The following is a 13,455-nucleotide window of genomic DNA, read 5'->3' on the forward strand; positions in this document are numbered from 1 at the left end:
TAAGTTTTACTTCCCAAGAAAAACCTTACATGACACACAAAGACACATGATGAAGTTCTTTTATTATTCTAAGTGATGCTGGAAAAAAATTATCTTTTTGAAAAGGTAATAAAATCGAAAAATTAGTGGTGAAATTTTGAATAAAAATTGATTTTATTATATTCATAATGAAATTGTCCACCTACTCCATTTAGTCATCAAAACTTTGATTTTAAATGTCTACAATGACATTTTTTAAGAGCCACACTGTCACAGAAAGAGAGGAAGGCAGTATCTGCAGCTAACAATAGACACATTAAGACAGGGAGGGAGAATAAATGGAGACGAGTGGACAAGTTCAATACAGTGACACTTCCTCGCCCTGAGAGCCGTCTGTCAGGCCTGTGAGCAAAGCACCCAAAGGCAAGGGAGACACTAGTCAAAGATCAGATGTGCTGAATGAAAGAAGCCCTGGATTTGGTTCTGCAACACTAGACACGATCCTCACATGTGAAGCGGCTTCTGGTTTCTCCTCTGTACTCTCCTAGCATGCTCTGGGAAGCAAGATATTAGTATCCTGAGAAAATGAGTGAGAGCAAGGAACCTCTTTTTATTCTGAGTTCTTAAAACTTGGAATTATCAAATGTAGGATTGGTAAAGATCTTTTCCCAATCTGTTGGTTGCCATTTTGTCCTAATAACAGTGTCCTTTGCCTTACAGAAATTGCTTTGCAATTTTATGGGGTCCTGTTTGTTGATTCTTGATCTTAGAGCATAAGCCATTGGTGTTCTGTTCAGAAAAATTTCCCCAGTGCCGATGTGTTCAAGGCTTGTGAAAAGATCTTTACTAATCCTATATCCAAATAGAGGGCTAATATCCAATAAAGAACTCAAGAAGTTAGACTCCAGAGAATCAAACAACCTTTTAAAATGGTGAGCAGAGCTAAACAAAGACTTCTCAACTGAGGAATATCAAATGGTTGAGAAGCACCTAAAGAAATGTTCATCATCCTTTGTCATCAAGAAAATGAAAATCAAAACAACCCTGAGATTCCACACCAGTCAGAATGGCTAAGATCAAAAACTCAGGTGACAGCAGATGCTGAAGAGGATGTGGAGAAAGAGGAACACTTCTCCATTGTTGGTGGGATTGAAAGCTGGTACAACCACTCTGGAAATCAGTCTGGAGGTTTTTCAGAAAACTGGACATAGTATTACCTGAGGACCCAGCTATAGCACTCCTGGGCATATACCCAAAATATACTCCAACATATAACAAGGACATATGCTCCACCATGTTCATAGCAGCCTTATTTATAATAGCCAGGAGCTGGAAAGAACCCAAATGTCCTTCAACAAAGGAATGGATACAGAAATTGTGGTACATTTACACAATGGAGCTACTACTCAGCTATTAAAAATAATGAGTTCATGAAATCCTTAGACGACTGGATGGATCTAGAAAATATCATCCTGAGTGAGGTAACCCAATCACAAAAATACACCCACAGTATGTACTCACTGATAAGTGGATATTAGCCCAAAATCTCAGAATACCCAAGATACAATTCACAGACCACATGAAGCTCAAGAAGAAGGAAGAACAAAATGAGGATGCTTCAGTCCTTCTAAAAACGGGGCACAAAAATGTCTCAGGAGGAAATATGGAGACAAACCTTGGAGCAGAAACTGAAGGAAAGGCCATCCAGAGACTGCCCCACCTGGGGATCCAGCCACCAAACCTAAACAATATTGCTGATGCCAAGATGTGCATGCTGACAGGAGCCTGATATAGCTGTCTCCTGAGAGGCTCTGCCAGAACATAACAAATACAGAGGCAGATGCTCACAGCCAACCATAGAACTGAGAACAGGGTCCTTAATGGAGTTAGAGAAAGACTTGAAAGAGTTGAAAGGGTTTACAACCTCATAAGAACAACAATACCAACCAACCAGAGCTCCCAGGGATTAAACCACTATCCAAAGAGTACACATGGACGGACCTATGGCTCTAGCTGTACATGTAGCAGAGGATGGCCTTGTTGGGCATCAATGGGAGGAGAAGCCCTTGGTCCTGCCAAGGCTTGATGCTGCAGTGTAGAAAGGCAGGAGGGAGTAAGTGGGTGGGTGAACACCCTCATAGAAGCAGGGGGAGGGGTGATGGGTGAGGGGATATGGAAGGGAATCCAGGAAAGGGGATAGCATATGGAAGGGAATCCAAGAAAGGGGATAGCATTCAAAATGTAAATAAAATATATCCAATAAAGTCAGTAATAAAAACTAGAATTATCATTAAGATTTGGTAACAACTCGTTCTTAAAACTATACCAAGCAGCTTTCCCCTGGGAAGCTTCTTACTTACTGACCACTTTAATGGTTATAGGACCATGCAGATTTTCTAGTCTCATTTTTGATGTAAGTTTGGCAATTTGTTTGTTTAAGACAGGGTCTCTCTACTGTCTTGGAACAGGATATGTAGACCAGGCAGGCCTCACACTCAGAGATCCAACTGCCTCTGCCTCCAGAGTGCTAGGATTAAAGGCAGGCTCTAACATATCCAGCCATTTGGTAATTTATACACTTAAGATTCATGTGCACTTTATAGCATGTACCTCAGAACTTGAATTCCTGTCACCTCTGAAATCATGTGATTTTGTCCAATATTCTAGATGCCTTAATTTAATTGCACAAATGAGACATATGGTTTTACATAAGTAATACTGTTTATATTTTGTTTCCTCTTAATCCTTTTTGTATCTCAGAAACTCTCCTGGCATAATTTTCTTACCCATAAGAGCTCATCCTTGACTAAGTTTTTGTGAGGAACTATTGTTGTAAAATATATTCAGCATTTGTATGTTTAAAATATCTATTTGGGACTGGGAAGACAGCTCAGTGTAAAGTGTTTGCTGTCACAACATGAGGGTCTAGATTTGATCTCCAGAACTTACATAAAAAAGCAAAGCCTGGTTACCCTTGTCACCTGTATGCTTGGAAGACAGAGACAGGAGAATCCCTGGGGCTTTCGAGCCAGCCAGCCTCACTTCATTAGTGAGTCCCAGTGAGAGATCCTATCTCAAAACACAATGTGAACTGTAGCTGAGGAACTACAGTCAGGGTTGTGCTCTAGCTTCCATATGTACAACATACATATACCTACATGCTTACACACATACACATGCTCATGTGCATGCACATACATACATGTATAAATGTATTTTATCCAAACTTCTGGAAAACAGTTCAGCTAGAGACACAATTCTAGATGGACAGCCACTTCACTATACGACCTGCAAAGATCTTTCTATTGCTGCTGTTGAAGACAGCAATTATGACTAAGTTAAACTCAATTATGGCCCACACAATCAATCCACTGAGACTCATAGGGGTCTGACCTAGGCTCGCTGAGTAGCTTGGGTTCTTGTAGGAATGCTAACAGTGGGAACGGGAGCTGGATCTGACTCTAACCTACTTTCCTCCTAACTGGGTTGCCTCATCCAGCCTTAATACGATGTTATGTGCCTGGTCTTATATAGCTTGTTTGCCATGTTTGGTTGCTGTACCTGGGAGGTCTGCTCTTTTCTAAGGGGAAGCAGAGGGGAGGTAGATTGGGAGAGTGGGGAGGTGGGGGGGGTCAGAGGAGAAACTGGTCAGGATGTAATATATGAGAGAATTTTTCAAGAAAAATAATAATCATTCTTTATTTTTAAAAAGTATCTCACTGCTGCTTCTGGGTTATCTCTGTGTCCTTATGGTCAACCAGCTTCCTTTGTTTATTTACAGAACTTCTTCCTTCACTTGTCTGCTGAGGATTTGCTGTGAACTCATGTTTAACCAAACTTCAACACTCTGCTGCCATCTCTTTCAACAGGTCTCTCCTCATTCTGTCATCTCTTTGCTGACTCTTGGATAGACAGCTGTTACATCTTCTTTGCTTTAACCTCACTTTTTATATACGCTCATTTCCCTCATTATATATTCTGCATCTTTTTCTCAAGTCTATCCTCCAATTCATTAATTCTCTTTACCTTTATCTCACCTTCAAGTTAACACTCTACAGTTTTTATCATTTGAATAAGTATTTTTACACTAATAATAATAGTACTGGTTAAATAAATAGTATTCTGCTGGTCTATACTTTAAGTAGTTCTTTAGAAAAATTATTTTAAATGTGTGTGTAGGGGGGATCTTGTATGTCTGCACATTTGCACATAAGAGTCCAGAAGAGGATATAAATCCCCTGGAGCTGGGAGTACAGACAGTTGGGGAGACCCAATGCAGGTGCTAGGAACTAAACATAGATACAGTGAAAGAACTAGTAAGTACTCTTAACTACTAGGCCATCTCTCCAGTCCCATGGTCTTTTCAGGAGGGAAATGAAAATCTACATAGTCGTTTTCTTAGCATGCCTTACTCATTGACTCATTCTTTCTTATTTTCTCTTTTTTGAGATAGCCTAGGCTAACCCTGAAATCGTAGTCTTCCTCTCTTCATTTCCCAAGTGCCAGAATTATAGGCATGTGCCAAACCCAGATAGCATGTTTTATGTTTTTAAAGATTTATGCATATGAGTATTCTGCCTTCATGTACATATGTATATGTAACACGTTTGTGCCTTGGGCCCGTGGAAAATAAGACGGCATCTCTGGAACTGCAGTTATGGATAGTGATTTCCCATAGAAATGCTGGAAACTAAACCTGTGTCCTCTGTAAGAGAAACAAGAACTGCTGAGCCATCTCTCCAAAACTATTTCTGTTCTTAATAGTACCATCAAAAACCTCTGAGATGTTGATCAAAACATATAGCTTCAAGTCATCTGAAAGCATAACTTTTCTTCTTGTTGACTTTTTGTTTGTTGTCTGTCTTTTGAGGCAGAGTCCAATTCTATGTAACCCTGACTGTCCTTGAATTAATTATGTAGAGCAGGCTAGCCTTGAACTCAGAGATCTGCCTGACTCTGTTTCCTAAGTGTTGGAATTAAAAGTGTATACCACCATGCCCTGCCTAAAAAATAGCTTTAGTACTATACTATAGTATTGCATAGTAACCACAGTTAAAGATAACAATTTACTGACTATTCTAATATTGCTAATACATGTTTTTCACATCTTTACTATAAAAAAAAATCAGTGAGGTGATGAATATGTTACACAATTATCTTCAGTAAATCTCTGTACAATGTACAAATAAATAAAAACCTTATATTCTACCCCATAAATACACATTTTCCAACTAAAATAACCATAAGTGTTTACATCATATCTCATATCTCAAATCTAAAATAAATAATCTATATCTATGTTGCTTTATTATTTCCATTCTCGCAAACCTACTGCCTTGTTCCTGGATGTTTGCAGTGTTTATAGTACTGACTTTACCTATATAACTTTCTCTAGAACTTCCTTTAATATCTATGTAAAAGCTTGAAAGACGGTTCAGTCTGTCAAGTGCCTGCAAGCAGAAAGCCTAAGTTCACCTCCCCACACATCTGGTCTGCATCCTCAGTGCTGGGGTTAGAGGCAGGCTCATTGCGGGGAGAGAGAGCATAGTTGAATTGCTGAGTTCTGGGCTTAGCAAGAGGATGTTTTAGAAAGAAAAGGGAAAAGGAAAGGTGAGGATGATTGGGAAGATACTGATGGCAACTAATGGCAGGCACACACCTGAGCACATCCCCACACAAACACACACACACTCCACTACAAAGAAAGGGGTGTGGGAAGAGTGTATTCCTCCTGAGAGGATTAATGTTTCCTTTTTCTATTAAATGCTGGACTAAGTTAGATTCCTGTTTGACTTTAATTATTGCATAGCATAATGGCATGAATTGTTGAGGCTGCTTCTAGCTGAGCAGCATGCTCAGAAGACTTGCATTTCTCAAGCCAATGCTGAGCCAGAAAGTTTTTTTTTCCTCCTTTTTCAGGCTGATTTTTTTTTTCCTTTTTTTACTGAGTAGTAGTTGTTGGTATCTCTCCCGGGCCTTAGACACAATCTATCATACCAAGCATGCAAACTGTAAATGTAAAACCTACTTCACCTTACTGTAGAATCCCAGCAAAACTTCTGCCTTCGGGAGCTGACTTAGTTCTTTACATTCTTATTCCCATTTACTCTTTTGAATCTAAGGATTTTCCTTATTCTTGTCAGTTAACCTATACAGTCAGTAGCAGACTTAATTTTAAAAATATATTTTATCTAGCACTTTGGGGATTTAATAAAAGGGGTTTTCAGAACATCTTAGCTTTTATCTAACCTAAAAGAGAAAATAAAGTATCTCTTCATTTCTACTTCTGTAACTAGAACATTCTGTCATATAGAAAACTGCCAGATCAAGAAATGGAATTAATTTTACAAGTCTTGTTTACATACTAAAATTGTGATGTGAAAACTAATTAATATTTCATTTTTAGAGAATGTTTTTAAAAGTTCAGTAGTAAGAGCACTTGAAACTTTGACTCACACTACCCTGCACAGATTGTTTTGTGCATAAAGCATTTTAGTGCATGTGTGTTGCATACATGAAAGTCAGAAGACAACTTTCTGTTCTCTCTTTCCACATGTATATTCAGGAGGTCAGTCTTGGCAGCAAGTATTTTTATCCACCAAGCCATCTTGCTGGCCTCAAACACTTTTTTAACTGCTGATGGGTTCCAGCTTTTATTAATACCAGGAGATGAGCTGTGCTTAGGAAATTTTTGAAAAGCTTTTGTCTACTGAAAAAGGATGAAAAATCATAAAGGATTGGTATGAAATTTCACCAAATTGTGACATACACCTCATATTTATAATATCCATATGACTGCTTGAAGAATAAGTACATTTTCCTAAGAACTATATAGAGTAAGAACTATTTGTAGATGTTGCTTATGGATAAGCATTTGCTCTATTTGAAGTTGCTCTGTTTGAAGTAGTACTAATGAATTATGAGGTCAATTAAATTTATCTGAAACCTAAGAATTCTGTGTCTGTCAAAGTTATAATGCAGTATGTACTGTGTCAAGTACAGTGTGAAGTAAGTACTGTGTTATTCTTTAAATAACACAGTTTGTCTCAAAGTTATAAGGAATTAATTTTCTTATAATTTGGGGGGGGGGGAAGGTTCTCACCGTATTGTTTTAATAAGCTTCAAGGTTTACTCAAGACATTCTCCTGACATTGTTCTAACTGTCCCATGTTAGCTGGTATATTCCTTAGTGTGCTTTGGAGGGTCATCCCTGAATCTCTTAAAGGTGCCTGATTAGATGGTACTACAGTTTGAATAAGCAATGTCCTCACCTGGTCCCCAAATTATGAGACTGTTTTGTAAGGTTTGGGACCATTAGGAGATGGATAGACCCTGAAAATTATAGTCTCACCTAAGTATCTGACAAAGCGTTTGCTCCCTACTTTCTAATCCACAGAGGCGTGAGCAAGTTGCCTGTCTCAGGCTTCTGCCACCATGAACACCACCATGCCATCTCACCATGAAACTATTCAGTAAAATAAACCCTTCTTCCCTTTACATAATGTCTGCCAGGTAACTAACTGATCAGAGCCACAAGAAAGGCATGAGTACAAATGGTGAATAGAGACTGAAACAGCTTTCATAGAATAACGATGTCTTCTAGTGCTGAGTTGATTCAGCTTAATAATCAAGATACGATACCCAGTTTAAACCAAACAGCAGTGTCGTTCATGTTACCCAAAGGGAAATCTACCCTAATTATTATCTTTAAACATATGAGTCTCTATAAAGCATATCAACCTTAGAGTACTCGTTAAGTAACAGTTAATGAATGCACAAAGTTAGGAAACTAGCAGTGTAAGATGGATGAGGTTTTTGTATTTTCATATAAGTGTTTTTTAAACTTCCATTTTAGTTCTCAGGGAGGAAGTAAATGGACATCTATGGGTTTGAGGCCAGCCATGGCAAGCTCCGGGCCAGCAAAGGATTAAAAAAAAAATCTGTTTTAAGGTCTTTGTCTTAAGCATTATATAGTGGATTTCACTTATGCAATATGTTAGTTTTCCTGCAAATAAAATAAAGGCAATGATGAATGGGGAGGAATTTGTCCAAAGACCATTTCCCTGAAATGAAATAAATAAGAAAAAGGTGTGCCCTGGCATCAGTCTGTGCGTTCCATTTAAAGAAGGCCACACTGGGTTTATCCTGCTAAGTACCAGGTGAGCAATATCCTGTGGCAATGTCCAGCTTCCCTTCACCCACAATGGGAGAGCTCTGGGCCGCTCTGCTGGGAAAACTCTGGTTTACCTGGGAATCTCTTCAAAACACCAAGATGCTACAACTCTCCAAATAACATGGATGAAAAGTGAAATTTACACTTGTAGTATTTTTCTGCCTCAGATTTCTAACTGATATACAAATTGTTAATCTTAACCTTCAGTAAACAAACAAAACCACCGTCATTTCAAAGATGACTTAAAACTGGAGAAAATTTAAGAGAAAACATATTACTTTTATGCAAAATATTTAAAATTATGCATGACTTTAAAAAATCTGAAAATGGACAATAAATCCATTAATACAATGTAATCATTTGGCCAGACAAGAAAAAACTATTAATGACTTTTTTCCTTGAAGATCAACCTAAGTAATTTTACATGTAGTAGAATGATGAAAAATTAGATAATGAATGTTGACAAGAATGTGAAGAACCTGGAACCCTTACACACTGTTCACGAGAATATAAATGGTGTAGACATTTTGGGAAACAGTCTAGCAGCTCCTGGAGAACTTAAACAGAGTTGCTATTTAAACTGGCAATTTGCTCCTAGAAATATACCCAAGAGACAGAAACCTAGGTTGACATGAAGCTCCAAGTCTGATGTTCACAGCACTCAAGTTTACAATTCTCAGATAAACAGTGGGAAAGACTCCAGTGGTCACTGTCCCAAACTCACTCCTGCTATGATAAAACGCCCCAACAAAAGCAGCATAGTGGAAAGGGGGTTGATTTCAGTTTCTAGTTGCAGCCTATCATTGCAGGGATGAGCAACAGCTAGTCCCACCACACCCATGGTCAAAAGCAGACAGCAATGCATGCATGCTTTTGCTTGCTTATTTCAATTTTCCCACTTTTAAAACAGTTCTGGAAACTCTACTAGGGAATCATGCCGCACACACTGGGCTTGGTCTTCCCCCATCAATTAACTTAAGACAACAGACATGCCCACCACCAACCTAATAACACAGTGTTGAGACTCTCATGCCAGGGGATTACAGGTTTTATCAAGTTGGTAAGTAAAGCTAATCTTCACTGTCATCAGCTGATGAACAGATGAGGAAAATGTAGTAGAGTCAGACAATGAACTCCTTAACCACAAAGAGAAAGAAGTGCTATCTGCTACAACATACTTTAACCTAGAGAACTCTACACTGTATCAAAGAAGCCAATCACCAAATTCCACATATTATATGAATCCACTTATAGGAAATGTCCAGAATAACTTAGTGGTTGTTATGGGCAGAGAGGATGGTAATCTTACAAAGTAACAGCTAAAGGATTTGAGGTTTCTTCTTGGGGTTAAATCAAAGTGTTCTGAAACTGACTGCGGCCATGGCTGTGCAGCTCTAAATACACCAGAAACATTCAGTGCATACTTTAAATGGGTAAAATGGTACATGCACTGCATCTCAATTAAGCTGTCACCAAAAAGAAAGAAACTGAAAATGCAACACACTCTGTGAGCAGAACTTGACCTGAAAAGTTTTTGGCAATATGTTGCAAACACTATTTTTAAGGGAGCCATTCTCCATGGCTCTGGACTTGTTTCCCCTCTGAATAGATATTTCGTTGATCATGTAAAACGAGGCTAATTTTATTCCTGAAAAAAATATACATCTATAATCAATCCAGAGGTGAGTGAACTCTGGAGAATGCTCACGTTGAGCATCTGATTTAACACAGACCCTTTCTGGCATCGCAGCCTTGGCTAGTAAGAATACACCATCAGGCTTGCTCATTGGTGCTTATAAAAAGTGGCTCTACACTGTATGCTCAACAACTACAGATGGCTATAAAACAAACCTCTGTAGGACAGGACCCAAGGCACAAAAGCTCACTACTGAACTACCTAGAGAGATTTTGCTCATGTGAACACAAACGTATGTGATGCTAGGCAAGGGAAGCGATGGCAGAAGCCCAGACTTCTCTCCTGCTGGAGAGCTGGTAGTAGCAAGTTCCCACCAGACCTGAAAAATCTAAAAAGGCAGATGTTCCTTAACCTGTGAAGTTAAACTTTAGTGGGAAAGAATGATGTCCTTTAAGGCCTTGCTTCTCCTTCCATGGAAGTGTCCACAGTCTGCTAAGGACAGAAAGAGCTGAGAGCTTCTTCAGTAAGACTTGATAGAGTGAGGATGGCAAGCTCTCCTGGCAGTGCTAACTGCAGAGCAGGGCAGGCACTCACTGATAAACCAGCTACAGGACCAGCAGGCCCAGTGCAAACCTGTGGCTTAGATTGTGAACTAACTAGAGAGGAGTGACAGAGGAGCAATACACTGCCCGAAGGCTCTTCTGGGTGCAGGACCAGCCCGACTTCTGAACAACAGGAGTTGAGGCAGAGAATTTTCAAAGACACCAGAAATAATAAAGCCCAAAATACAAAATCACCCAGATATCATATCATGTTACTGTTTGAGGATACATCCCAGAGTTTTTCTCCACTCGAATACAAGTAGACATTAATATAATTATTTCTATTATGTAATTGTACAGAGTATATTCTCCTCTATGACTGTTTTTAATTTATGACTTAGAAAAGCTTTCTAAAATGTTAATGAATACAGATCATTTCAATCTTACATAGACGATGGAACATAAATAGAACTAGGCTTCAATTAGCCAGACTCTTAAGTGTTGGGTTAATGAAGGGAAGGATCCTGACTTTTTCATTATCACAATGGTGTGCCCTGAATTACAACAGTCTTAAAAGAAGACTGAATAATCAATCAACATATATCACTTTATAAGGTGCTGTCATGTAATAAGTTCCCTACACATGCTAGACTTCTAAAGACTGGCTTACATTCCCAACACATAAGATTAAAAGGGCTTTCTTTGTTGTTGGCTTGTTTGGAGAATAAGGTCTTGCTTTATATAGCTCAGGCTAGCCTGAAACTCTGGTCAGTGTTGCCCTGGCATCTCATACACTGGGACTGAATCAGGCAAAAGAGATTCTTTAGCTCTCTTACTGGATTCCTCATGCTTCTAAAACAGTCAATTTCTGATGAAATGTCACAGAATAACAAGTATTTGCTGTTCTTAAAAAGAGGGAATAAACCTGAGATTTACCTCCAGTTCCTAGGACCTTCAGCAGCTCAAAATTTTCAATTCCCACCTTCTCTGCATGTCCTGTTAAGTTGGCTAAAGAGAAAAGAAAGAAAGAATATTAAAGGGGTTGGCAACAAGAGGAGTCACTGGGGACTTCTGGGAGTATCAGAAAGCTCTCTTTCTTAACCTGAACTTTTTCTATGTAATTACTTGTTAAATTGTATAGTTGCGCTTTGTTTCTTAATTTTAATAAAACCACTGGGTGGTGGCACAAGCATTTAATGTCAGCACTGGGGTGGGGTGGGGGGGGTGCAGATGAATCTCTGAGTTTGAGGCCAGCCTGATCTACAGAGTAAGTTCCAGGATAGACAGAGCTACACATAGAAACCTTGTCTCAAAAAAAGAAAGAAAGAATTGTAGTGACTAGACATTATACGTACCACAGGTTAAATCGACATAAAGACTAAAGATAAACAAAAGTTATAATAGAGGTAGATCTGTAGTGAAGACTGGATAGACTGACATGCGTTTATTTATGCAGCAAATACTCAGTGAGTCCCATGCTTGACCCTGGGCTGCACTCTAGTTCCATCTGTGCCACTAAGCATGTGGGCATGAGCTAATGCACACTAGCTATATGCACACTGTCTCAGCCCCCCCCCCCCCCCCGACCAAGTGAGTGCACTAGCCAGAGAACTGTAAGATTTCTGTCAGGTCTACAAATCTAGGGATGGCTTAAATACACACACTCTTCAAAACATATTTTCTCCCAAATAAGCAAAAGACAGATGTGTTCAAAGTGAGCATTTCCCATAGTAATTCCAATGGGTTCTGGATCTGCCTAATTACATGTGAAAAGGCTGTTGGGAGGAAAAAAACAAAAACAAAAACAAAACTAAAAAATGGTTGGCTTTAGCAGAGTTAAATGGCTTCTTTCCTTTAGGACCTCACAGATCTTGTACTTCAAGGCTGAGATACGGCATTCTTAAAACTTATTGAAAAAGTACTCTTTATGATAATGCCGATGAATACTATGTGAACTAGCTTTCTGTAGAATTTGTCAAGAACGTTTGATCCAACTACTAAATACACCACCTAAATGTTGTGTCCCCTTCAATAAGTTGCTTCTCCATGTGTCAGTTCCCAATAAGGTAAGACATGGACAACTAGCAACAGCCACAGACTCTACCCCTACAGCATACTGCTGTCTACACACTATTTGGTAAACATTGAAAGGTAAGGTGGACTAATGGCTGAATATAAACACCTATGTCATAAACCAGATATAACAAATACAGAATGCAGACAGTGAGTATACGGGGTGATCAGCATACAAATCTTCAAAATGTCTAAAATTAAAAAAAAAAAATAGAATGAGATCTACCTCATAGAGTTGTAATGAGGATTGAATGAGTCAAATTTTATACAGTAAATTTATACGGTACATGATGTATATACAGTAAATTTATACGGTACGTGATGTATATAAGCCAAGTGTTTATAAACAAATTCTGAGACCATACCTGTGGTTTCACACCTGGGGACAAGGGACTGAGGAGCATATTTTATATACCAAAGTAAACCTGGCCTCCATGTTCTCCCAGCATCCCTCAGTCCCTCCCTGGCATACCCTATCCTCAAACCTGAACTTTCCAGCTCAGGGACTGAGCTGCCCTTCCCCCAGAGTTTCTTCCCTATATAATCAAGATATTTTGGTCTCCCAGTTCTCTCCTTCTTTGTTCCTTTTCCCCATTCCCCTCCTCCACCTCCACCTCCCCCTCCATGTTCATGCCCTTTTTCTTTCTCTTACCACCTTCTCTCCCCATAGTGACTCTTCCCTGACCTTGGTCCTTGGGGCCAGTGAACTTGCCCAAGAGCAGCTTCCCAGTAAACCTGCATTCAATATAACCTAATCTGGCTTGAATTGACTCATTTCACTAAGGGAGAGATAACCTCAATAACTTTAAGAAAATTCAGCTCAAGTAAGAAATTTCAGAGCTACAAGTTTGAAGCAATAATTTCAATATTTTGTCAAAGTGTAACTAGATTTGAATTTTAAATTACGTTTTTAATCATTTTAATTTAAAACTTTCAAAGGGACCAGTAAGTCCTAAGGAGATCACTGGGTCCAACCAGCTCACCATGCCTAAGGTTTCTGTTTAGAGTATGTGGTGGTTTGAATGAAAAAGCCCCCCATAGGGTCACATAGT

At 39.0% G+C, this 13,455-nt stretch overlaps 1 protein-coding gene across 2 annotated transcripts in view; it reads right to left on the reverse strand.

The window, feature by feature from the left end:
• Positions 1 to 13,455, reverse strand: part of RPS6KA5 (ribosomal protein S6 kinase A5) — a 172,800-nt gene that overhangs the window by 106,973 nt on the left and 52,372 nt on the right. For both annotated transcript variants that reach the window (XM_080920623.1, XM_080920622.1), the window contains exon 2: positions 11,267 to 11,338. In XM_080920623.1, coding sequence (XP_080776749.1) covers positions 11,267 to 11,338 — 72 coding nt within the window. The remainder of the gene's footprint in view (positions 1 to 11,266; positions 11,339 to 13,455) is intronic.

This window comes from Micromys minutus (genome assembly GCF_963924665.1).
Source record: "Micromys minutus genome assembly, chromosome: 1".
Lineage (NCBI taxonomy): Eukaryota > Metazoa > Chordata > Mammalia > Rodentia > Muridae > Micromys > Micromys minutus.